Genomic DNA, 27,527 nt, shown 5'->3' with positions numbered 1-27,527 from the left:
TTAAATTTAAGATGCTGTAAAAGCACCTTTGAACATCTACAGTGCCTTATAAAGTTATGTTGTCTTACCACCTGTTTCTTCTCTCTCTTTCTGGAAAAGTGTTCCAGGCAACTACCGGGGCAGATGAGCAAAAGGGAGATAGCGTGCTAATTCCAGGATTGGTGCTAATCTTTTCACTGTTGTTTGCACTGTCTGCCTCCACTTACTTAGAACCCTATTCCCTCTTCAGAGGAAGACTAATCAGGATAAGTATGTTAGCCTCTATTACTTGAATGGTTGGAAGGACGGAGAGCAGTGTTAGAAGAACTGCCTCATCACCAGCTGATACCTGTATGATTCTGTAGCAAATGTCAGTGTACAGCTCAACTTCCTTGTCCCTTCTAGGCAGGGACTAGCAAGACTGTCATGTGTGTGCCTCTTCTTCCTAGTTCTTTCCTCCTCTCTGATAATCATCAATCTAAGCCAAGAGTTCTAAAAGACCACATTTTCTTGACATACTATTTAGATTGTAATCTATATGGAGATTGCATCATCCCACTCTATTAGGTCATGAGAAATGTCTATTTTTGGATATTCCACCAAATGTGTATTAATCAAATAATATCATAGGTAGAAATAACTTTTAAAAAGCAAGCATTTCTTGGGACCCAAATTTTGTTCCTTGCTTGAACATTCACATTTGTGTAATTCATCTGTAACTTTGCCTGAAAGTTACTTAATATCTCCTAGATTCTTAAGAGTTCACGTAATTTTTTTTGGAAGGAGAAATGATTTAGGCACTTGGACTTTTTGGAATCAGATACCTTAGGTTTGGACTTCCACGCTGTGTGATTTTGGACTAGTTTCCCAGACTCTCTACTCATTTCCCTCATTCATCAAATTGGGATAACCTAGCACCTAGCTCATATAGTTGTATTAAGAACGAAATAATGCATGTAACACAGAATACCTGACAAACAATACCTGACTATTATTTAGGTAAGTCACTTACCTAAAAGTGTAAATGAACTGTCAGAAGTATCTGACAGTTGGACTAGCTTCTCCCAACTAGAGAGTGATTATTTCACTTCTTCCAGAGTAGAGAGATCCAGAGTAGAGAGAGAAACTTATCTTTGTCTTCTTTCTTCACAGGCATTATTTTGCATGCAACAGAAAAATTACTCTTTATTTCTGGGAAGCTAATTTCTCTTTATTAACTCTCCAGTAACAGTTATTCAAATTATTTCAGTCATGAAAAGTGTATCCCTTTTCTGAGAATAGATATTAATATTTTTGACCTAAGTATTAAAAGATTTTCAATCTAGATTTAATTTGTTACCGTATAACTCATAAAACATTTCTTTTCATCTTTGTCAACACACTGGAAGGAATGAATTATGAATTTGAATCAGAATGTCATTTTTATCTAACAAATCCTTTATTTATAATTATGATGTTTCTATTAATAAGATATTCTGGGTTGTATACTGTTTCTTTGTTTTCAACTTTAAATCACTGATTTAAAGAACATACTTTTATTATTACTGATTTAAAAAGCACTCTGGATCATCAAATGCCTTGGGGGTCATCATAATGAGCAAACATCACTATGCTGAGGTGTTCTGAATAACAAGAGTTGCAGTGTGTAAATGAATGCAGAAACTCCCACTCTAAACACAGCTCTGTTTAAGACTTCTTGCTCTGTGTTTGGAGAAAAATACTATGTCTGTTTTCTATCTTCCTGATTGAAAAAGATAACCAGATATCACTCTTAGTATTATTCGCTACATTTTTCTTCTGAATATGATACAAAGTTCTTCTATTAGTAAGATTTGTAAAACTTTTAGGAGACTCCAGAAAGATCTCAGGCAATTCTGTGAAAGGGCAGAAAAATAGCAGAAGAGTTTCACTGTGGGCCAGTTTAAGGGAAAAATATAAAAAAAGACAGTTCTCTCAAGTCTCCTTTAGACTGATTCACTCATCAATCACATACTCATTCATAACTTCTTGTCAGTCCTTGTACTACTGCTGATAATATACTAGTAAATAAAAGACTCTAATCCATGTCTTTATGCAATTAGAAATGGGGGAGGGGTGGCGCATTAAACAAACACACAAGCAAATAGTTACAGCAACAAATTATAGCAAGTGCCATGAAGGAAAGGGCGCTATGAGGACAAGCAGGCTGGGGCTGACAGCGGTGGCAGGGGCGGGAAGAAGTGCTAGGGCAGGGAAGGCCGCTTTGAGAAGCACCTTTCCAAGCGCCACGGCAGGCAGGTTCTTTCCTGTGGCGCTGCCTCGCACGCATTTTTGCCAGGCATGTAAGTCTGTACCTTCTCCACAGTGCGCTTCCAACCCCAACGCTTCTGATTGCAGGGGTGGAGGGGAATTCACTTATTTAATTTACTCATTCATTTCGAAAGGAGATACACGTGGTACAGGAATAGTAGTTTAACTTTAGACATGTAGTCGGAAGTACTTACAGGCTATACAAGTGAAGATGTCTACAAACTAGTTGCATATATAGATGTGTAGCTTGGGGGTGGGGAGAAAGAGGTAGGAGGAGATCTGCTAGTTATCAACACATAAAAGGCCATGAAAGCCCAGACAGAGCGACCATGGAAGGTCTAGGACAGAGCATGCCAACATAAACAACAACAACAACAAAAAAGACACTACAAAGATTATCAGGACTAATCAGAGGCATTAGGAAAACCAATAAGTGAATGCCATCAACATAGCAGGGCTGGTCTGCAATTTAAAACTTAAAATATGGCAAAGGTCAATGTCCATTTCTCACAGTGGTTACAACTGCTCTGACACCAGAGACCTGATCTGAATCCCTTCTGTGTCAATTACTATCTATATGATTTTAGGGTAACTTTATTTGACCTCAGAACCTTCATTTTGCCACATATAATTGAGGGTACTACTATTTACCTCTTAGTCCTGATGAGAGACCTCTATAAACATTAGCTGCAATAAATGCTCCATTATGCTTAAAAATCAGTTGGTAAAGTAAGGGTTTACAACCATCCTAGTCACTTCTACAAGCATTTTAGCCATATACTGTATCACTAAATAGGAGAAAATAAATATTAATCATTTCCTATTTAAAACATACATGGGCATATACCTGTAGCTGAACTGACAGAATCGTAATATACACAGCGGGAATTCCCTGGAGGTCCAGTGGTTAGGGCTCCGCGTTTCCACTGAAGGGGGCACAGGTCGATCCCTGGTCAGGGAACTAAGATCCCGCGTGCTGAGTGGCGTGCCCACCCCTACCCCCCAAAAAAAACAAAACCAGAAGTAACTTGCCTATGGTCTCACAGCTACTAAATGTGGATTCAAATCCAGAGAGTCAGGCTCTGGAGTGAGTGCCCCCACCAGGAGTTTTTGGACCTCAGTGGCACAGAATTAGGAACCTGTGCTCCTAATCACCACGCTACAATTACTCTGCAGCTTCATTGTGAGCATCAAGGGCAAACAAATAAATCTGAGCTCCACTGCTTATACTGCCAAGTATTCTTGGAACAAATGTCAGCAACTGGAGTTCAGCCTTTTGAATTAGATTCTGGCACAATAATTTCAAGATTAAGAAATAAAAATATAAAACTGCTCTTACTGGTAACATTTGAGAACCAGTATGACACAATAAACTCAGGTATCTTGCCAAGAAACCCCAACTAGTAAGTGGCAGGGTCAAGATTCAAGGTCTGAGTCCAAGGCCCACATGCTTAATCACTAGAGCAGAAGTGAAGCAGTAGCAGATGTATCCAGCTGTAGAAAAGCAATCTTCCCTGTAAAGGTATGAGGAAGGTGGAATTACCACGTTAGTCTATCATGAACAGAGGCTGGGAGAAAGCAGGAAGTAATTTTCCTAAGTTTATAATATCTAACATACCTATAATGAGCAGTAGCATTAATCATCACATTTTATGTACCGAGATGGGTCAGAAACTTGAAAATTCTTGTAAGCTTTTTGGCAACAAGTTCACATGAGATCTGGCTGCATGCCTATCCTCAGAATACAATGCCTCATTCTGTAAAAATCCCTTCTAGTTCAAACTCCTGGGTTAGAAGAATCACCAGAGCATTCCTTGTTGGTCTTAGTTTTAGCTCAAATAGTTTGTCTTCAATGTGGTAACCTTTAATTACTAGAAAGGCCTCTCTATGGCCGATTTTGCTAGGTGCATACTCAATGTCCTTTGTCCCTTTCTTTGGAAAACACTGATTTTATTTGGAGCAGCTTCTCTTGAAAGGGCAGTGGAATGTATAAGAAATTGTTAGGTGGGACTTTAGGAAAAGCTCCTTTTTAGATGCAGGAGAGAATGCTAACATGTATCTTTTGTCAGATGTCCTTTCTTTTCTGTCTGAGAATAAGGAAGCAATGGCTGGAGTTCTAGCATCCACCCTGGCTCATGAGGTGACTGACAATGGCAAATATGTGTTAAGGAAAGTGGATTAGAAAAACAGAAGCAGCTTGAGTCTTTCTGATCATGGAGCTACCATACCAACTCCAGATTCAACTTCTTTTAATACAAGACATATAAATATCCATTCCATTTTATTTCATCATTATTATTTGGATTTTCTATTACATACAGCCAGACCTAACTCCTAATGGAATGTACCATTCCAACTGAAATTCATGTACGATCTCAATTTTAAATTCATTCTAGACTTTAAAATTAGAAAGCTTAAAGTTAAAAGGAGAAAAAGTTGGGAGTAACTAAAAAGAGGCCACCATTATTAGGACTGGGATAAAAATCTGGAACCTGGCTCCTCAGATGTGGGTTGTGAGTTAAGTCACAAGTCTTTACCAGATGTTGTTAGCCTAGTTTTATTTTTAAAAATATTCTATAATTTAAAGTTATCACCAATTAAACCTACATTTCACTTCTATCCCTCCCTACTCCTGTCCAAATAATGAGATTTTACTATCAGAGCCATTTAAAAAGTGTTCAGATTTATTTAAAATGGAATTAAAAGGCAGTTAAAGAAAAAAAAAATTAACCTCTCATCTGTATTTCTAAGTATATCAAAGATAGCCAAGCTAAAGTTCAAAAGGTATATTAGGCTTTATATTTAAAAGTGCTCTTTTAGTTAATAGCAAGGCATGATGTTTGTCATTACGGGAAACAAGAGAAAGAGGTTAATGCCAGATTGAGTTAGCAAATACAGTCTCCTTATCACAAGTAAATTGGTGGGCTTTTACTTAAGTGGAAAGATGCTGATGTGCCAGAAGCAAGTCAAAGGAAGAGCTGTTGACAGGCTTTGAGTAGTTAATAATCAGTCTTGACTTCCAAGCTAAGTCAAGATTTAATATTGAGATTCAAACTGCTTCCTGACTACTGACCATGTGAACCATGTTTTGGTCAAAGACACAGAGAATCAAGGAAGAATGAGATTAAAAGTGAGCATTGGGGGCTTCCCTGGTGGCGCAGTGGTTGAGAATCTGCCTGCCAATGCAGGGGACACGGGTTCGAGCCCTGGTCTGGGAAGATCCCACATGCCGCGGAGCGGCTGGGCCCGTGAGCCACAATTACTGAGCCTGCGCGTCTGGAGCCTGTGCTCCGCAACAAGAGAGGCCGCGATGGTGAGAGGCCCGCGCACCACGATGAAGAGAGGCTCCCACTTGCTGCAACTAGAGAAAGCCCTCGCACAGAAATTAAGACCCAACACAGCCATAAATAAATAAATAAATAAATAAATAAATAAATAAATAAATAATTAAAAAAAAAAAAAAAGTGAGCATTGGGTTCACCGGTGCCTTAACCAACAGAAAATACCTATAGACTTTTCTGGCTGGAAAGATTACTAAGGATCTGCATTAGGGTCTGTTTCTAGAAAAGTTCCTGGGAAGTTCAACAAATTAGAGGAGAATGAAGTCTGAGATGGATTTTACAGTGCAAGATGGGCATTAAAAATGCTTCCTAATCAACTAGCAAAATCAACTCACACTGAAAACTTTGGCATAAGAGGAACTGATCTTGTCTTATAAAAAAGTTTCTCTCTGTAGAATAGAAAGGAAGTCAATTATTAAAGGAAGGTAAAAATACTAATTATTTGCACAGTATTTTGGTACAAAATGAAAACTGACAGTATGAAGTAATAGATTGGAGCCCTGGATCTCTCTCCCATCCCCCACCTGTAGTTTCATTTCTGACTTTCTTATATTACAGTTGAGTTTCATTACTGGCTCCTGACCACTCTGGGCTACCTTCCTCCCAGACTTAATAGCCTAGGGATTGGTAGTCAGTAAATAACTTTAGAGATTTTAGCACCATGAACCATGAGGCATATTAATGCATTTGATCATACATGCATATAGCGTCTTAGTGTCAAGGACAGGCCATCAGTATTAAGAAGTTTAAGCATCTATCTCCTAATCCTAGAAGTAGACAAGTAATTCTAATGGTGAATTATAAGTGCCCCCCCAATCAATCTCCTTAAAGTGCATTTCTTAGGTCCTTGAAGTATATCACCTATGGGTTGAAAGTATATGAAATGTAGGTACTCGTTTACTTTTAAGTACTGTAAAGTGACAGAAAAAAAGGCAACTTAGAGCCAAGCTCAGAATATGAAATCTCTCCTACAAGATTAGACTGTCTTTTGTTTATCTAGCCTCTTAGCTGAAAAAAGAATAGAAGGCTTTAGAGCAAACTCAGCAATTAGAAAGCTAAGAAACCAAGTAACAGAAACATTACCATACTACAAAAAAGTTATACCAAAAACAGTAAAGTTAAATGTCATATTTTTTTAAAGTCCCTCTTACTTATCTATTTATTGACTGGCACTGTGCTGAGAGTTTGGTAGGGGAAAGAAAACTTCAAAAACATTTTAAAAGGTTTACTGACATAGACAAAGAATGTTATTTTTCAGGCATGTGATTACTTTATTATCACTTTTTTCCACTGATTTTTTAAAAACCTGTATACTGATATAAAAATCGAAATTTTGAGAAATTCAGGGTTCTCATTTCCCTCCTTTCCCCCTAAAATTCCTAATACTTAGAAAAAAATCTCATGATATTAAAATGGTTATACGCACAAGCTCATCACTGTAGTGAATATAAAATGTATTTGTGAGATCCAGGAATTGACTTCAGATAAATTGAGAAGAAAATTCTAAAGTAATTTTTCTTGTGAAGATTTAATTGGCATTTAAAAATATAAAACCTTGAGTGTACAAAGAATATAGAGGGAAACAGTTCTAATACAAATTGAGAATTATTTTCGTCTTTTAAGTTAAAGACAACTCTTATTTCAACACGTAGGGCTTATGACAAGCTTATATACTGAGATAAATGTTATCAGAGATGAAATATTTATAAGATAGTACCTGAGGAATACTTGTATATTCTCTATACAATGATGAAGAACCAGTTAAAAGGCATTAAAAACAGGCTAGAAAAGCAAATATGAAAGTTTACATTTTGGTAGAAAAATCCTATCACAGCATGAACAACACTAATGATTTAGCAGGAAGCACTGATAAGGAAAAGTTGGCTGACCGAATATCAAGGAGAGCAATTAGGACTCAGGAAAACAGGTTTCTAATATTAGCCCTGTCAACTAAAATAACTACTGACAGTAGATCAATGGAATTAAAATCACATATACTAGAACTAGATTGGCAGGCTTCAAAGCCCAGCACTGTCATTCATTGCTGAGCAACTTCAAAGTGCATTTTTTAGGTCTTGAAGGTTAGACTCCATCAACTTTAAAATGGATAATAGTAGCCACCCCAGAGCTATTTGGAGCTGAATAAGATAATCCATGTAAGGTGCTTAGTACAATGCCTGGCACATAACAACAGCTTGCCATCACTGCTAGAGCAACCTTGAACAGTCCAACTACCTGGTTGTCAGTTTTCCTCAATGTAAATACAGGTTTGGCTGAGTCATTTGTAATGCCTTTGCCCATCTAAAACTAAAATCTACAATGTAAAAGAATATATAGGGCCAACTCTATTTCTAAAGAACATACATTTATATCTTTCACTCTAGCATGATTAAGGACATGGTAACTTAAGTGCTACAGAAGAATCATGTTTTTAAGTCATCCCTTTGAAATTAGTTATAATGCTACATTTACTAAAGCCACAGTTTTATGCGTTCTATGCAACCCACAGGAAATCCATGATCTTCCATCTATTATCATGTTTAGCAACTACAGTTCTGAGAGTACAATGGCAAAACTGTCAAAACCAATATGATCTTAAATGGAAAATGAATGTCATATAATTAACTCTACATGTTTTTAGTAGTCTACTTATGGTTATAATTTTGACTTTTACTACAGAGTATCTAAATATATTAATTTGGTGCCTACAACAATTTCTGAAAAACAAGTCTTAATAGGAATCTCAAGGTAGATAATCCTATTTTTTTTTTTAATGGCACGAACATTTGATATTTCCTATTTAATAAATAGAACAAGTAGAGATAATACAAATTAATCTAAAGATCTAACAAAATCTCTCTACTGAAATGTTACAATTCAAAATTCAAATGGCAGGCCAACTTTTTTTCCTGCCAGAATATTAAGATTCTTTTTTAGTGTGACTCAAATATTAAAAAAAAAATCAGAATTTATCATGGTAACATCAAGATTAAGGAAACATATCCCACATGTTTCTCAGGGACAAACTACTGATACCCACAGACACATTAACTGTGCACCAACCCAAATACTTTAATAGAGATTTTTTTTTAAGTATTTGGAGAACTCTTTTTCGTATACTCTTAAAGATACTACTGAGAAATTTTAAAAGCCTTTTTAGTTTAAAAAAATTATTAAAGGTGTGTGTGATCATTGAAAAGAGGTTATCTAAAAATTTTAAAATGTGTTGCAGATAATAAGATAGCACTGGGGAAAAAAGTTATAGCTCACCTCAGTTAGGTACTAGCACGGTAGGCCAAAAGAATAAAATTACATTCGCCTATCAATGTAAATGTTTGGTTATGTTATTTCATAATATTAAAACAAAACAAAACACACACACATGTGTTAAAATCTGACAACCTAATAAGCTCTCAAACCAGCAAAGTTTACTAGTCAATACTCATTCCTCATTTTTATATTAGTAAAATTGGGATTAATGCCGTGGGAGTTAAAAAAAAAAAAGTTTCTCTTAAATTCATAGCTGTGCTACCTTCAGTTTCATTTCCAGAAACCCTTATCTTTAACAGATCTCCACTTCATACTTGACACAATTTACAATCATTCAAGAAATTTTAGTTTTACCTTGTAACTAGTTCAGCATAAAGTAGTTCTGTAAAGTTCACGCCATAAAATTAATCTACACTGTGTCCTTACCATCAATATTTAGCTCAAAACAAACGTGGCAGAAGGAGAGTGTTTCTTTGTCTGTTCCCAGTTTACAAACACTGCAGATGTTGTCATCATTCAAATCAATGCTTACAAATTGCTCCTCTTCGTTCATAGTGCCCCTATTAAGAAACAGAAAAAGAAAGTTACACAATTTCAAGAACTTGCCATTACGGCAATATTAGGAACTTCTAGGAAGACAGAAGGATGCTGTTCAGGTTATCTAATGCAACAGCCCCATCAAACAAGCACTGCCACACTTGTACTTCAATATTATACTTTTATTGTGCAAAGACACAAAGCTAGTAAAACTTAAAGCCTAGCCGTAAGTGACACTACACCTAAGCGCCTTTTTTGGTCCTGTGTTTTATTTAGTGGAGGGGCTCTGACGGAAAGCAGTTTTCGGGTATTCTAGCCCACCCCCATCCCCGACCAGGTGTAGAAGGAGCTTAGCAGCGACACCTATTCAGCTACCGGGGTCTGTCAACCTACTTAACGCTGTTAAAGGTAGGACGAACGATCTGCTCGGGACACTGCTTTGCTAACTTCATTGTGGGAACCTTAGATGCGTTTCGCTAGCTCGGCGTAGCGAGGTTTCCTATTCGAGATCCGGGGCAGGAAAATGCACATGGAAAAGTGAACACTAGGGATGGGGGCCCGGCCGTTTACAAAGCATCCTCATGGAAGGTCGGGCAGCGGCTCCGCTGTGCGGCCCGGGCACGGCCGGAGGCGGGGTGGCCAAGGCAGGCTGGGGATGCCGGAGCCCGGCCGGCGGGAGCGCCGCGTCCCCTCGCCCCGGGCTTCCTCCCACCCAGGAAGAAGGCGTTCGAGGGCCACGGCAGCTGGTCCATCTGGACTCAGCGCCTCTGGGAGCCGGGTCCCCGGCGTTGGGGGCGCGCGCTTGCCCCTCAGGGTGCCGCGGACCCGTGTCATTCTCTCCGACCGTCCGTCGGGGCAGCCCGCGCGGAACAGCGCCAGGGGCCGCGGGGCTCAGAGTGCAAAGGCGGCGGGACCGAGGGGGTGGGGACCGGGGCGCAAGCAGTCGTGGGCAGGGGAGCTGGGGCTTTACCGTCCGCTTCGTGCGCCGCCGCAGCTGATCCGCGCGGCCCAGGGTCCTCCACTATTGTTTCCGGCCGCAGCGCAGGCGGCCGCCGCGGAGAAGGCTGCCGTGCGCCGGCCCCGCCCCCTCCCGCCGGTGCCATCCCTCGGAGGCTCTGGGGGGGCTGGGGGACGGCGCGGCTGATAGCGAAGCCGCGCGCTCGCTCGGCGGCCGCGGGCACCGCCGCTCCCCTGCTGCACCGACGCCGCGGCCTCAACTCGGATTTTCTCTTGATTCCGCGCCTCTTGGCCGGGGTCTCTTGCTGTTCTGTGGAAGGTAGCTCCTCACACGCCCCCTCCTCTAGGCAAGTAGATAGAGGAGTCCGTTACCACCTCCCCCTTCAGCGTAGTGGAAACTACTGCCCCCGGGCGGGGGCCGCAGGGGGCGGGGGCAGAAAAGTGACGAGTGGATGGGTGAGAGGGCCAGAGATGCGTGGGTGGAACTTCGTGTGAAATCGGTAGACTGAAGCAAAATAGTATCATTGAACTTTGAGTTAGGTGCCAGTTGAAGTATTTAATGAGGGAAAAGTTCGTTTTTAAGTTTCATAATTTAGGGATAATCTTAAATACAGAAGCTTATTTTTTACAGATTGTCTTAGAAATGGGGCGCCCCTCCCCTGTAATATGGCGCATTCCTTACACGCCCACGAGTCTACTCCCGGAGCCCCACCTCTTACTTTAGGTCCTGCCTCTTTAAAAAGATGATCTCTTTTTGCCCACTTTGCTTGACATTTTAAACCATTTTTTTTAAGGTTATAATTCATGTAACACTTTCACTTACATTTTCTATTGTAATCCTCAAAACAGCCAGAGAAGAGAAACGAAAAGAGTTCTCTTCTTTTGCATTCGAAAAATGACTAACCCAGATTATCTATTGGTTAGAAACAGAGCTGGGACTTGAACCCAAGGCTGCTGACGTAAAATCGCTGCTATTTTCCAGAGGATCATAAACAGCTGTCCTGCTTACACCAACAAAGAGAAAGGGGACTAGGTTGTCAGTCTACATGTAACCGGTGGTAGGAATGGATTCCATAGATCTTGGGAACTTATAGACCGAATTGGCACTTGATATAAACCATCAGTGCCCCAGACAAGTGGTCTGTGTTTTTGCTACTTGAAGTGTAGGAGATGAACCAGCAACATCGGCCTCACCTGCCTGGTATCTTGTCAGAAATGTAGACTATCGAGTCTCACCCAAGACTTCCTGAATCAGAACCTGCATTTTAACAAGACCCCCCAGGTGATTCCTATGCAGATGAAAGTTTGAGAAGCACTAATTGAAATAGAAAAGTCTATGCGTTTTCTACTTGAATTTCACATTCTAAGTAAATATGACTAAAATGTCTTACATCTTGGATTCTACCCATCTTTTCAATGAAAGTGCTTTCTAAAATCACTAATGAGGGGCTTCCCTGGTGGTCCAGTGGGTAAGACTCTGGGCTCCCAAAGCAGGGGGCCTGGATTCGACCCCTGGTCAGGGGACTAGATCCCACATGCATGCCACAACGAAGATCCTGTCTGTGTGCTGCGGCTTAACGATTTTCTTGTTTCGAACAAGTTCTTTTCATTTCTCAGGGTTATCTCTCTTTCTGTGGCATTTTGCCTTTTTAACTCTCCTTTAAACTTTCACCTTGTTTTTTATTTTTAAATTATTTTTAAAAGTCTACACATTGGGGTTTAACTTACAGAAATAAAATGTTCCCGTTTTAAAAGTACAGTTGCTGAGTTTTGTCAAATGTATACAATAGTGTGTCCACCACCCCAGTTAAGATACAGAACATTTCCACGACCCCAGAATTCCCTATGCCCCTTCTCAGTCAAGCCTCCCACCAACATCTGATATAATTTATATCACTAAAGACACGTTTTACCTGCTCTAGGACTTTATGTACATGGGAATAAATAGTATGTATTCTTTTGTGATTGCTCTCATTCAGCATGTTTTTGAGATTCACAGTGTTTTGTAATAGTAGTTCCTTTTTATTGCTGAATAATATTCCACAACTTGTTTATCCATTCACATATTGATGAATACTTGAATTGTTTCTAGTTTGGAGACTATTATAAAGCTGCTATAAGTATTAATGTAAAAGTCTCTTTGTGTGTTTATGTTTTCTTTCTCTTAGGTAAATAACTAGGAGTGGAATTGCTGAGTCGTATGGTAAGTGTACACTTACTTTTAATTTTAAAAGAAATTGCCAAACTGCTTTCCCATGTGGTTATGCCATTTTACATAGTTAGGACTGTTTTGTTTTCTTGATGATTTGACCCTTTTATCACTGGTGGTATTTCTTCTCCTGAAATCTACTTTATCCGATATCAATATAGCCACTCCTGCTCTCTTATGATTAGTGTTTCCATGTGTTTCTTTTCTCCTCTTTTTATTTTTAACCCCTCTGTGTCTTTATATTAATGTGCTGCCTGTTTCTATTAACAGACTATTTTTTCCCCTGTTGGGTACGTCATATTTTCTTGCTTCTTATATGATATGCATTGATTGGTTGCTGAACAATGTAAAAGTGATATTGTTGAGTGTAGTAGGCAGAATAGCTCCCCAAAGATGTTCACACCCTAATCCCTGCATCCTTTGAATATGTATGTAACATAGCAAAAGAGATTTTGCAGATATAATTAAGGTTGTGGACTTTACAAGGGAGATTATCCTAGATTATTGGGGGGTGATCCCAGTTTAATCACATGAACCCTTAAAAGCAAAGAACTTTCTCCAACTAAAGTCAGAGAGATGCAGCAGAAGAGGAAGTCAAAGTGATTGGAAACTTTGAGTTAGCATTGCTGTAGGAGCAAAGACTGGATCCCAGCTGACAGCCAGCAAGGAAATGGGGACTTCAGTCCTAAAACTTGGAGAAACTGAAGTCAGCCAAAAAACTGAATGGATTTGGAAGTTCATCCAGTACCTGGCTGACCTCTTGATTTTAGCCTTGTGAAATTCTAAATGGAGGATTAGAAATCCATTGTACCTGGACTTCTTACCTACAGAACTGTGAGATAGTAAATGGTATTGTCTTAAGCCATTAAATTTGTGTTAATTTGTTATGGCAGCATTATAAAACTAATACATTGAGTGTCTAGATTTTTAAAGAGTGTTGGGCTTTATTTGGGAGTCTGTTACTCTAGTAGCATATTAAACTTTGTGAGACTCTAGACTATCCTTTTGCTATAAGAATTTCTAGTTCTCTCTTAAGGAGTGGCTTAGGCTTTCTATTGTATGTCACAGGTCTTTAATAAAGTTTCTGTACTCTACTTGGAGAAAACTCAAATTATTACTTTCCCTATGAGTTCCAGTAGTTGTTCATATTGTAGTTCCCAAGTAATTCTTTTTTCCCTGGTAATTAATTTTTGCCCAGCCTCTTGGAGCTTCACCCTGTACATGCACAGCTTAGTATTCAGGCGAAGACTTAAAGCGTATTCTGAAACTCTTTCTGTGTATAGCTCTTCCTTTCTAGCATTCCTGATTACAAATTCCAGACATCTTGTACTCCCCAGACTCAATCTTTGTCTCCTCATCCCAGCTTTGCTTGGATCTCCTCTTGTGGACCATGGTTTGAAAGTACCTCCAGGCATAAAACCAGGGCAATTGTAGGGCTCACCTCATTTGTTTCCTTTCTTTCTGGGATGACATGTTTGCTCTGCGTGTGTTTCAGTGTCTGAAAATAGATATTTCATAAATTTTGCCCTGTTTTCTAACTTTGAAGAGCTATTCTGGTACTCCTTACTCCATCCTGGCTAGAATCCCTTGTTATTTTGTCGGTGGATCCTTCATTCATCAAATAAGAGCTTCTTCCCAGGTCTCTTTGCTTCTGATCTAGTTTTTTTCACTCCATCTTTCACAGTCCGTTATGAAATAAACACAGGTGAACTCCCCTTCTCAAAAACTTGTCATGGCATCTTGCCTTTCTCATAACAGTAATACATGAATCTATTCAGCATTTAGACAGTTACAATGGGATTTCCAGTTTACTGTCTCATTTGATAAAACCTAACATTTACTTGGATAGTCAAGGATTTTATTTTTATGTATTTATTTTTTTTAAAAAATTATTTATTTATTTATTTATTTTTATTTATGGCTGTGTTGGGTCTTCGTTTCTGTGTGAGGGCTTTCTCTAGTTGCGGCAAGTGGGGGCCACTCTTCATCGCGGTGCACGGGCCTCTCACTATCGCGGCCTCTCTTGTTGCGGAGCACAGGCTCCAGACGCGCAGGCTCAGTAGTTGTGGCTCACGGGCCTAGTTGCTCCGCGGCATGTGGGATCTTCCCAGATGAGGGCTCGAACCCGTGTCCCCTGCATTGGCAGGCAGATTCTCAACCACTGCGCCACCAGGGAAGCCCAAGGATTTTATTTTTAATTAACTGCAATCCTTTCTAATTTAGTAACTGAGTAAAGTGTGCAAAAATGTGTTACAAACTGTAAGGGGCTATACAAAGATTAGTTGTATAATTTGTTCTTGACCTAAAACAGACATTACCTTAACTTTAGGCTTAAATCAGTTAGGAATCCTTTCAGATGAAAGTAACAGAAAACCTGATTAACAGTGTCTGAATCAGGTAAGGTTTTTTTTTGTTTTTTTTTTTAAGAATTTCAGTTTATTTATTTATTTATTTATTTATTGGCTGTGTTGGGTCTTCGTTTCTGTGCGAGGGCTTTCTCTAGTTGCAGCAAGCGGGGGCCACTCTTCATCGCGGTGCGCGGGCCTCTCACTATCGCGGCCTCTCTTGTTGCGGAGCACAGGCTTCAGACGCGCAGGCTCAGTAGTTGTGGCACACAGGCTTAGTTGCTCCGTGGCATGTGGGATCCTCCCAGACCAGGGCTCGAACCCGTGAACCCTGCATTGGCAGGCAGACTCTCAACCACTGCGCCACCAGGGAAGCCCCTCAGGTAAGGTTTTATTTGTTTCACCGAACAAGATCTGAGGAACCATCTCCCGGCAGTGGTTCACTGGCTCATTATATCAGGATTACCCTCTCTGCATCTATTCTGACTTTCCCTTTCAAGAGCAGAATGGCTGCCCTACAGTTAAGCAACATATTGTCTTCCAGGCAAGAGGATAGAAATGGAAGATGTCGGGAGAAGTGGGAGGGAAAGCTGCCTCTTTCATTTTTGTGAGGAAGGAAAAGCTTTCCTGAGAGACCCCAGTAGATTTCTGCTTATATCTAATCACTAGAAATTATATGACAACAATGGATTCTAGGGAAGTGAGTATTTAGTTTTTTCAACCTCTATAACAGAAGGCAAGGAAAAGAAGTTAGGTATATAAACCAACAATGACTGCTAGAAAGTTTACATAATTTTCTTTTGTGAATATCATTTTTATGTCTGCTCTGATGCAAATGACCCTCGCTCATCATTCCAATGAATGTCTGCTATAAAAATTTCTCTAATCTTCTCGCTTTTCTGAATCCCCACAACTCTTGTTCATGCCACTGCTATTCTTGGTATTTTTTCTGGCATGTTCCTATTTTAAAGTAAAGGATTCAGTATACTTAGTGTATCTATTCACCCATCTATTACCTTTGCTGTCTTTGCTTCTCTTTATGTGTTAATTCGTTCTCTGCTGTTGGAGATGTGCTTCATCCATTTAGCCTGGAAGATTGACACATGCAGCCCCAGGCTTAGAGCCTTCTAGTACCATGACCCTAAAGGACCCAGAAACTCAAGATGTGTGCATAATCAATTGCATTATTATTTCCACTTCTTCATACCCTCCCTCTGCCATGTGACTTCATAGCTCACTATAGTGGGCAGAATATATTTCCCCACCCTGTTGGAATATTAATGAACATGACGTGAGCAGAGACCTTAAATGTGCTGTGTGATTTAGCTTGGCTTCTTGTGCCTCTGTCATATATCACTAAGAGAATGTCGCCCAGATAGTTGCCAGTGCAAGGAGGATGAGAGATGTGGAGAAGACCTGCCAGTTGATAGCTGCTTTAAGCAGCTCAATTTGATTTAAATAAAATGGAGAAATGTGATATTTCTTTTTTTTTTTTTAATTTATTTATCTATTTATTTTTGGCTGTGTTGGGTCTTCGTTTCTGTGCAAGGGCTTTCTCTAGATGCGGCAAGCGGGGGCCACTGTTCATCGCGGTGCGCAGGCCTCTCACTATCGCAGCCTCTCTTGTTGCCGAGCACAGGCTCCAGACGCGCAGGCTCAGTAGTTGTGGCTCACGGGCCTAGTTGCTCCGCGGCATGTGGGATCTTCCCAGACCAGGGCTCGAACCCGCGTCCCCTGCATTGGCAGGCAGATTCTCAACCGCTGCGCCACCAGGGAAACCCCAAACCAATATTTTAATTGGCCAGGCTTGGATTACATTCCCACCTCTCCCAACTCACCCCTCCCCAGAAAACAGGTTGGCTCAGGAATGGGGCTGCAGGGATTAAAATTTGATCTCATAATATGGAGAAGAACTTCTCCAAAGAAAAGTGGTTGCTGTTACCAGAAGAAGGGAGTTGGTTTGAAAATATAACAAACAGGCAAAAACTATTGTAATTCACTCTGGTGTTCTTTATATTTCAATATTCATTGCTAGAATTTAAGCCGGTTGTTTGCAAGGAACCCTGCTTTAGTCATCTTGTATTTCAACACTACTTTACAGATTGTGCTTGTATCAGTTAGGATTAGGTTTCACTGCAGTAATATAAAAACCCTGAATACAAGTAACTTTAAAAGATAGGACTTTATTTTTTCTCTTACATTAAAGTCTGGAGATGTGCAGTCTAGGGTGGGTGTGGTGGCTCTGACCCACAAAGTCCTCAGGAACGCATGCTGCTCCTAGTTTTCTACTCTGTCATCCCTAGGACGTGGGCTCATCTTTTTGTGCAAGAGATAGCCCCTTTCGTTAGAGACAAATGTTAAACAGTAGGGTGGAGGAAGATGAGAAGACAGGGCAAAGAATATATACCAGTTGCTTTTTAAGGATATTTCTGAGAAGCTGCTACAAAACATTTCTGGTTACCTCCCACCCTTCCAGTGGTAAGAGCCTGGATGAAAGGGAGACTTGGGATCAGACCTTTATTCCAGCATCCGTGTGCCCAGCTAAAAATCAGGGCTTCTAAATAGGGACAGTGTATATTAGAATAGTCAACAAGCAATCTCTGGCACAGTACTCAATAGATATTTCTTGAATGAATGTGTTAAGTGAATGAATCATATATTAAAAATTAAAATTGGTCAATAAACTCTGAAGACTAAATTTTCAATCTTAGATTCAATGCTGGCTTAAATAACCTATTTGAGGTAAAATACCTATCCTATTTCTCATTTTTAGCAAGCAAGAAAGCAAAAATTGACTGTTTTAGAATTATTTTTGCTTTACACTCAAATTGAACAGTGTGGTAGGCTTAGTTCAGTGTTGTTGATCCATTTTCTAAAAGTCTACGTTTTATAGGATTATAGACAAAGTTTAGTGCTGCTCTATTGGAATTCTTAACTCTGAAGAAAATGTCTCTCTTAAAATTATGGGTCCTCTTAAGCTTAGACCAGCATCCCTTCGAAAGTTTGGGCTACAAATATTTGCATTAAAGGGATTTACCACCTATAGTTTCAGTAACGCTGACTTTATGGGTAAGCTGTCTGTTGATCCAGTGTCCTGTTGTGCCAGCAGAACAAACCAAACCTATTTCCAGTCTGTAGATGAATTCACTGTTGGCATTGCTGGGAGAAGATTGGGAGTTAACTACTAAGCTATTGATTTTTTTTTTCCCACTGTGGTTCAAATCCAGTCTTTAGTAATGTGCACAATTCCCGCTGTTAAATTCAAGGTGATAAAAGGAAAGTTTGAGATTGATGTCTGAAGTTAGAAAACAGTCTGTTTCACAATATTTTACCAGAGGTTTATTTTTATATTTCATTGTATAAATATCAGATGTCTGGGTGTGGAATACTCAAGCTAGAAATTGAAATCCCGACATATTTCTGAGTTAACTATTAGTGCACCTATTGAGTTAGAGAATTTTAAATTTCAGAATTTTAAATTTAAAATTTTCAGGATTTTCTTTAATTCAGAGAGGTTTGTGGATGGGAGATGATAGCATTAATGGTAAGTGAAAAAGAATACAACTTTTTGTTTTTGGAATTTCTACTAAATGTGTACTTTTTCACAAAAGTTAAAACTAATTCAATTTTTTTTTATTATTATTTATTTATTTATTTATTTATTTATTTTATGGCTGTGTTGGGTCTTCGTTTCTGTGTGAGGGCTTTCTCTAGTTGTGGCAAGCGGGGGCCACTCTTCATCGCGGTGCGCGGGCCTCTCACTATCGCGGCCTCTCTTGTTGCAGAGCACAGGCTCCAGACGCACAGGCTCAGTAGTTGTGGCTCATGGACTTAGTTGCTCCGCGGCATGTGGGCTCTTCCCAGACCAGGGCTCGAACCCGTGTCCCCTGCATCAGCAGGCAGATTCTCAACCACTGCGCCACCAGGGAAGCCCCCTCAATTTTTAAAATACTTTTTTTCATTCATTATTTGTTCATTTAACAATTTTTTATTAAATGCTCTTTATATTTGAGATACTTTTCCAGGTATTAGTTATACAGTAGAGAGCAAGAGAGTGCCTACTCTTGAGAAATTTACCACTGATGCAAGGGACAGGCATTAAGCAATTGCTTCTGGAATGGAGTTTTTAATGGCATTGAAATATATTTGCATTTTCATTGCCATAGCACTATAAAGATGTCTAAGTACCACATTGGCATATATTTTTGTATTCTGCTTTTTTTTTCATTATTCTGATAAATTTTACATGTTAAGTATAGTAATGATTCACTTATCTATAATCTGTAGGAAATGAGGGGTTCCACCACAGTTTCTTTTTTCCAAAAAACTGGAAAATGATAGTTTTTAAAACTTTAAAAATTTTAGCTATTTTGAAAGAAAGCTGCAATAGACTGAATGTTCTCCCCAAATTCATATGTTGAAATCCTAACCACCAGTGTGATGGTACTTGGAGGTGAGGCCTTTGGGAGGTGATTTGGTCATGAGGGTGGGGCCCTCATGAATAGGATTAGTGCCCTTCTAAAAGAGACCTTAGAGGGCTCCCTTTCCCTTCTGCCACATGAGGACTCAGTGAAAAGGTGGCTGTCTAAGAACCAGGAAGTAGGATCTCACCAGACACTGAATCTGCCAGCACCTCAATTTTGGACTTCCAGCCTCCAGAACTGTGAGAAGTAAATTTGTGTTGTTTATAAGCCACCTAGTCTATGGTGTTCTATGGTATGGGTAATAGCAGCCCAAACTAACTAAGACAAAAGTTTTCAAAAATGTATCAACATTATGTTTTTTTTTTCCATCTTAAACTATATAGAAGATAATTTCTACATTAGCTGGGGAGTTAAATTTCTGTGTTAGAGTAGACTAAGTTGTAGTAAAAATAGACTTAGAAAATCAGTGACTTAATGAACAGGAAGGTTATTTCTCCCTCATGGAATAATCGAGGGTGCTCCAGGTTGGTAGCAACTCTCTTCCACATGGTGATTCAGGGACCCGGATTCTCCCATCTTGTCATCTTGTGACTCTTTTATCCTCTGACACCTTGTCATCAGGTCAAGGCTTGTTCACCACCTCAGGTTCAGCCAGTGGAGAGGGGAACAGTGTGGATGAGGCACACCTCTCTTAAAGGCTGGAGTCCTGAAGAGGCAGGTGCATATCACAGCTACTCACATATCATAGCTGAGATTTTAGTCACATGGTTACATCAGTCTGCAAGGGAGACTGGGAAATGTGACCTAATTATGTGCTAGGAATAAGGAGTGGATGAATATTTGTGGGCAGCTAGCTGTTTCTCACATAACCTGCAATTCTGGCTGCCAAGTGTTTGTGTATGTCCTTCTCACATTCATCCTTTCTCTATGCAAGACACATAGAGCACACTCACCCCTTTCCCAAGGGAGACTGCACAAAGTTCCATCTACTTACTGTATCCAGCTCAAATCCAAGGATTTCTGAGTGATGTTTAGTCTTTTCACTCAGGTCCAGATGTAACTCAGGTAGGTCAGGGCGGCCCAAAAAATTAAAACCCCTATTCAGGTAAGAAAACAATGAGAGACACAGCAGTCATTGGTCCATAGCACTGATGGAGACCAGCTGGGCAGGGGTCTCAAAGACCTCTGCTCTGGCAGTGGTGGAAGTTCCTTGATTGCATCCTGTTTTTGCTCTCTGGGAGGGAATTCTTATCCATTGCTCTCTGTGGTCCCTTGCGCTACCTTCTGGAAGAACCTTCCTCATCTATTATTCTTCTTGGCCACATCTGAAATGGGTTGTGGGAATATGTTCCCCTTAGGGGCTGTGTGTATTTTGCAGCTGTTTGTAAGCCTATAGGTTGTTTTAAGGCTCAAAGAGTCAGATGGATCTTTGGTTCTCAGGCTCATAGATTCTTTACCAACACAATTTCCTCCATCTTAGTAAGCTCGTAGTTTATTTGCTTCCAATATGTCTGTAAGCACAATCAAAATTTTTTCTGGATATATTCTATACAGTACTTCAGTTTTTGCTTTCTTCTTCTTCCTCTGACATGTTCTTTTATTTTAGTCGCAGTTATCTTGAGGCCATCTGAAAAATTAGGGTGGACTGGGAAAGCAACAGTCTGACCTTTTGCTGTTTAATCATTATCACTCCCTTAGGAGACCTTCTCTGATCACCCTACTTAAAGCTTCTACTCAGTCCCACCTTGCCCCAATCTTTAAAAAAAATCATTACTTTCATGTATATATGAAACATGTATATATGAGATACATTTATCTTATTTATCATACTTATTGTTTATTGTGTGTCTTCCTCCTCTAGCATGTAAATTCCATGAGGTTTGGAAGTTATATTTTCTTCTCTCATATATCTCAGGGACAGAGAATAGTGCCTGCCAAATATTTGTTGAATGAATAAATGAATGAATGAATGATTTGAGAGTGTGCTGACTTTTCAGGATCTGCTATATACTATTTTGTTAATGAGCTATGCAGATACTGCTAGTTATAGCCATTTCCTCCTCTTCCATGTAAACAGAATCCTCACTTTGTTCATTGGTAGAGTAGGGCAGGGAGGATCCATCTTTGTTCTCTGTTCTCTAGCCATAGAGAACTCTTCTATGCCAGTTATGGAAATTCCATTCTTCTTCATCTAGTCTAACAGTGGACAAGTTTCAGTCTTGGCAAGTGAGAGGTAAGCAAAAATGTGGTAGAATGGAAAAACCTCTGGAAATAAAAAAAAAATTCTGCTCACCCCCTTCTTTTTGCTTTGGCTATTCTTTACTCTTGTGTTGATGTGATGTTGAAGCTTTACCTGCCATCTTGTGACCATGAAGGCAGACATTGCTAACATACTGAGGTTAGAAGAGTGGAGAGATAGAAAGGACCTGGACCCATGTGACATAATTGAATCACTGCAGCAACCTTGGATTCACCTTTTTTAAAATAAGATAATAATGTCTACTTCATTTAATCCATTTTTGGTCTGCTATTCTGTTACTTGTTGATTGTAGCTGAAAACATCCTAATTGATAGAGTAGCAGTATCTTCAGTAGCTGCTGAGACTAACTGATCACTATTCTGTTCATGCATATCCTTGAGGAATTGACAATAAGGGTACAAATGAATAATCACAGAGTCATCTATCTAGCACACTGTTATCACAGAGCAAGTGCTTATTAGCATTCAAATTCAGTATAACTAGTGGAACTGGTTAGTCTTTTAGGCACTCCTAGTTGGATAGAGGTAGTCTATCCTGTCATCTCTGCAATGGGCCCACATGGATTCTACTATAAGGCACCATTTGAGAGAGGCTCTCTTCTATTGCCATAGAAGGAGTGACACCAGTGTAGACAATTTTGGCCATATTGTTTATTTCTTATCCACTCAGACATAAACTCATTGGTGGAGAAGATTATAGGGTTAAGGAGTTGGGTGGGTTAGTTTTCCTCTTTCTCCTCCATCTCTACCCCTAGATACTTCTTAAACACCCAGGAGAATGGAACTGACTCTGGCTAGAATGTGTTGATCGATTTGTGGCAGCTTAAGTACTTTGCTACAGGCTATTGGTAAAATTTGCATGTATGCCTAGAAAATAAATTAGAATTTCAGATTGTTAAATATTTCAGTTTAATCATCTGGAAAACTGTAGTGGTTTTTTGTCTTCAAAAATAAAACAAAACAAAAAAAGCCCTGCAGCTTTATCCGCCCAAAGTAGCTATCTAGTCATTGATACATTGAACTTTTTTTTTTGCAAAGTCATTCAATATGTGCAAATGGTAATGTCAGCTGACAAATGAGGATGTGGGCTTTCTATCTGGAACTCAGTAAGAGAAGACTATATCCAGCTCTTTTTCATAATTAAAGTTCAAATGACAAATTCATGTATTCTCAGGATGAGTCTCAGTCTCTCTACAGTGCATCATAATATTAGGTTCATTGGCTTACTTTTTATGTTGGGCTCATTAAAAGTTTCTGTAGGAAAAAGGTTTATATAGCAAAACTCTAAAAAAGGTAGTGACTTAGAGTATTATACTGATTTCTGATAGACTTAACAGATAGATTAATTTATATGCTCATGGGAAACTGTTCAGGAGCTACTCTTAGTTTATTTATTTAAAGTTTGTATCAAGTACCTTTAAGTCTAAATATCCTTAATTTTTTTCTGTCTGCTTTAGAATCGTTTGGGGATTTCCATTCCTTGTTTCTGTCTACTCTCTGGTCACTAACTTCTCTAATGGTATTTGACTCTTCCCTTTGTTTGCTTCTGGTTTGTGATATTTAATGGTTAGGTTCAGTTAACCAGATGTAGGGGAGAGATTATAATTTTCATCTTTGATACACATAAACTTCGTATTTTAAAAAGAGGAACTGCTTATGTATATATCTGAGAGGAAAACAAAAAATAGAATATTGTCAAAAATGTCCGGGGACGTAAGGCTAGCAGCTATGCCTGTACCAAAACATGTTTTGATTTTCTTCTGAGGAGGTCAAAGTATTTCATATATTATTTCATGTTCATGACATTCCTACTGTTGTACAGGAGCAGATGCTATCTCCACTTTATGTTGTGGCGTTGAAGAATGACTTATCTGTGGGACAGAGATGAGAATGAGTCTAACAGCAGTGAATTTCCCAATCATAAATTCTAGAGTCCCTGCAAGGGGCCTGCCTCGTTATGAGAGTCATCACATGCAGGGAGCCCCAAACTGTGGTTTCCCACCAGGTTTTTATAGTTCATGTATAGTTTCTCTCCTGCCAGATGCAATTTATAATTTTTTTATCATAAGAAATATTGCCTAGTAGCACCACTTCCATTCTACCTTTTTCAGGTTTCCAGGGAAACAGTGCTGTAAAGTTAACCAGGGTCAAGTTTGTTCATAAAGGACAAGAGGTTTTGTTAATGCTTTACCTGCAGTTATGTAGTCTCTTCTGGACTATTAAGACTGAGTTGGAGTCTTAGCAGATCTTGGTCACTGATCAGGTGTACACTCACCCTGGGTCTTGAAAAGCTGGAGTGGGTTACGTGTAATTTTATAGCTAACAAAAATATTTTCCAACCTTGTTATTTTATAAATAAAACCCTGTTATTCCATGTTTTGTATTTACAACTTTCGGTAGAGATTGAATTAACTCTTGGCACTTGCCCAGTAGTACAGATCAAACGTAGTGGAGAACACAGCCCCACTGTTAGGAGTTCCCACTGAGTTAAAATGTTGTAATTCAGAGTGAAACAACCTTCAGCACATAATCTGACTTTCTACTTAATACATCTAAAAGGGCATAGACAAAGACCGATCTTCCCAGGCATGTAGGAAATACAGGCATACCCCAACAGGATTTCTCCTAGTTTAACATTTTTCTAGTAGAATGCCTGTGACTTTTAATATGTCATAAGGTATACGTATCTCAGCTGTAAGAAAAATTTATACTTGTGCTTCTAAAATATAATATGCTCTATATTTTTTAGGTGTAATTTACATGTGGTGAAATACACACACAAATTTCAAGTATACAAGTCAATAATAAATCAATACACCCAGGCAATCCACACCACTGTCAAAATATAAAACATTTTCACTACCTTAGAAAGTTCCCTTGTATCCCTTCCTGTTCAATCCCCTATCTTTCCCCCTACCCCAAGGCAATCACTATTCTAATTTCTATCAATATCAATTAGTTTTACCTGTTTTGAAATTCATATAAGTGGAACCATAAAGTATGAACTCTTTTGTGTCTGGCTTCTTTTGCTCATCATATTTTTGAGATTCATCTATATTATTGTTTGTAGCAGTAGTTCATTTATCATTGTATGAATATACAGTACTGCAATATGTTTTTCTGCTACCTCTTGTTGGACAATTGTGTGGCTTCCAGTTCTAAGCTATTATGAATATGGTCGCTGTAAGTATTTTTGTATAAACTTTTGATGGACTTGTTTTCACTTCTCTTGAGTAAATACCTAGAATTGCTGGGTCATAGAGTAGGTATACGTTGAACAGTTTCACAACCTAAGAACCTGCCAAGCAATTTTCCAAAGTACTTGTTCCATTTTGCATTCTCAGCAGCAATTTATGAAAGATCTGGTTGCTTCACATCCTTGCCTATATTAGGTGTTGTCAACCTTTATTTTCAGCCATTCTATTATGTATAAAGCTTCTGGAAGAAAGAAACATGAGAATATCTTTGTGACCTAGAGGTAGGTAAAAATTTCTTATAGAAACCACTAACCATAAAAGTAAAAATTAAATAATTGGATTCATTAAAAGCTTCTGCTCTTTGAAAGATACTTAAAAAATGAAAAGCAAACTATAAACTGGGGAAAAATATTCACAGTACATATATTTGACAAAGGACTTGAATATATACGCAACTCATATCTCAATAGTAAAAATACATACAATTAAATAAAAGAAATAGCTAAAATACTTGAACAGAATTTAACAAAGGAAGATATACAAATACCCTGTAAGTACATGAAAAAGTATATAGCACTGTTAATTGTCAGTGAAATGAAAAATCAACAAAATATTTCCAATGAAACAATGTATAGGAGTGTTTTTGAGTTATTTCAGCTGCAGCATCAGACCCACATGTTGATATTTGAAAAGCTCTTGAGTCTTCAGAGACAAGATGTTCAGTATATTGCTAAATTATTAGCTATATTGATTTATTGGTTATTGGTAAGTAATGTTTTAAGCATTTTATGTTCTAACATGGTAGTTCATTAATTTTTTAGGGATATTTTACTGCGTTTTAGGAAATTGGCTGTGGGTTTGTGGTTGACATATACATTATAATTTTTCCCATTAAAATCATGATAATTAGGTTCACAGTAAGTATTTTTTACTGAACTATTCAAGAACAGATTGCTGAAATTAAGAGGGAGGCGATGTATTTATTTATTGATTAATTGAATTCTACAATCAAAGGAGGAAAGTATTTAAAGACTATTTTTATTTTTATTTAGAATTTCTTAAAACAATCTAATGACCGTTTTAAAATTTGAAGTTTATATTTTTCAAAGCTAATATTACTAAGTGACCTAGTTATTCATTCCCCAGTATAATAGAAATGATAATATTGAGCTTCTTTCTCTTACAGACTTCTTCCTTTCCCTCTTTTCTGTCCTTCCCCTGATACCTGTATTTAAGTGCCCAGAATATAGAATCCAAAATAGACAGATGAGTAGATTGTTATCTGTGTCTTTCTTGCTCTAAACTATGACTAGAACTAAGTTCACCTGAATTGTATCATGATCATCATCAAGAGCCCTTTAAAAGAAAAAGTATTTTTTGTAAAAATTCTAGAAGTTCTGTCCAAGCTCTTCCCAGAACAAAAGATCTGGTGAACAATAAAGTTTTTATATTAACAATTCAAAGTGATAGGTCAACTTTATGAAGCTGCCAGGATCCTCAGCGTGGTTAGGCTTCTCACTCACCTCTAGAGCAGGTCTCTCAACCTTGACATTATTGACATTTTGACTATTGATTGTTGTGGGGACTGTCTATGCATTGTAGGATGTTTAACAGCATCTCTGGCCTCTACCCACTAGATGCCCGTGGCACCACCCTCAGTTATGACAACCAAAACTATCTCTAGACATTGCCAACTGTCCCATGGAGTGCCACCCCCTTCCTCCTTCCCCCCTCCCCCACCAACTACCTGCTGCCTCTCCCCCATCTTCTCCATTAAGAACCACTTCTCTAGAGTTTATCTTAACTATCAGGTTACCTTCAATACCTAATGCATTTTTTTTTTTTGGAGTCCTTTAGACTTTGATCCAAGAATGGCCTGGAAATCTTTGGAATACCCTGTACTTAAGAATACTGGTTAGTGACCCTTATCACCTTAGTTATTCAAACTTAGCACTAAATTAGAATCAGACCATGCCTCAGAGGGAAGATCAGGCATGAGGAAGATAGCAGTTCACTTTGTTAATTTCAATTTAGTGTCAAAGCATTTCAGTCAATGATTTATTGTTTTTTTTTTTTATAAAATATGTTATAGTTCCCCAAAGAGAGTTGTTAATCCTCTTAAGAATGCAGTAAATTCCTTTATACCTGCTGTAAGTATAATTTTCGTGGGCCCTGAAATCATATATGCAAAACAGGTAACATTTTATTTTCCCATTTTTACATTTAGTTTCTATTATATGCCTGATTTCTCCTGATGCTATAAAACTATATCTAGTCATTTCCAGGTGAACTCAGTCTTTGTCGTACTTTTTCAGTCAAGCTTAAAATTGTGTCAGTTCTGGATTTTACCTTCCTCTCCTTCTCTTTAGGGTGGCACTCCTGTTCCAAGGCATATTTATGATAATGACAGGATTGAAGTTGAGGTGGGAAGTCAGGGAGAGAGAGTATCTGCTCTTTGGTGGTCATAGTATTTGTCACTCTTCCTAAGGTCACCTTCTGAAATCTCTGCGCTTGTAAAAACCTCAGTTCCATGATTCACACTGGCATTTGGGTTACAAATTTAAGCCCCTTTGGCCCTCAGCTGTCTCCTTCAACAAACATCTGAGCCCTTCTTGGGGAAGTGGGGAAAGTTTATTTGTCCACTTCTCGGTGGCGAGTTTAAGGTAGAATCAGAGCCTCATTGTTCCCTTATGTCATACCCAGCCGTGTGTAATTGTTGG

The 27,527-nt window shown here is 38.9% G+C and overlaps 1 protein-coding gene and 2 long non-coding RNA genes across 4 annotated transcripts in view; 2 read left to right on the top strand and 1 right to left on the bottom strand.

Moving 5' to 3' along the window:
- The window catches only part of LOC309628689 (protein EURL homolog), a 36,248-nt gene extending 25,701 nt beyond the window's left edge, over window positions 1–10,547 (bottom strand). Inside the window, exons 1-2 of one of the 2 annotated variants that reach the window (XM_082391974.1) lie at window positions 10,387–10,547; window positions 9,306–9,439 (exon numbers count right to left, since the gene is read on the bottom strand). In XM_082391974.1, coding sequence (XP_082248100.1) covers window positions 9,306–9,432 — 127 coding nt within the window. In that variant the 5' untranslated portion in view covers window positions 9,433–9,439; window positions 10,387–10,547. The remainder of the gene's footprint in view (window positions 1–9,305; window positions 9,440–10,386) is intronic. The other variant, XM_082391973.1, reaches the window with a different exon arrangement.
- Window positions 10,548–10,911: 364 nt separating this feature from the next.
- Window positions 10,912–27,527, top strand: part of LOC309628723 — a 263,640-nt gene continuing 247,024 nt past the window's right edge. The window contains exon 1 of the long non-coding RNA XR_014244669.1: window positions 10,912–12,576. This is a non-coding gene — a long non-coding RNA (uncharacterized lncRNA). The remainder of the gene's footprint in view (window positions 12,577–27,527) is intronic.
- The window catches only part of LOC309628726, a 79,785-nt gene continuing 71,131 nt past the window's right edge, over window positions 18,874–27,527 (top strand). Inside the window, exon 1 of the long non-coding RNA XR_014244673.1 lies at window positions 18,874–26,721. This is a non-coding gene — a long non-coding RNA (uncharacterized lncRNA). The remainder of the gene's footprint in view (window positions 26,722–27,527) is intronic.

This window comes from Balaenoptera borealis, assembly GCF_965194805.1.
Source record: "Balaenoptera borealis genome assembly, chromosome: 5".
In the NCBI taxonomy this organism is placed as follows: domain Eukaryota; kingdom Metazoa; phylum Chordata; class Mammalia; order Artiodactyla; family Balaenopteridae; genus Balaenoptera; species Balaenoptera borealis.
The sequence above is the reverse complement of the archived record's forward strand: the minus strand, read 5'-3'. Positions and strand labels throughout refer to the sequence as shown.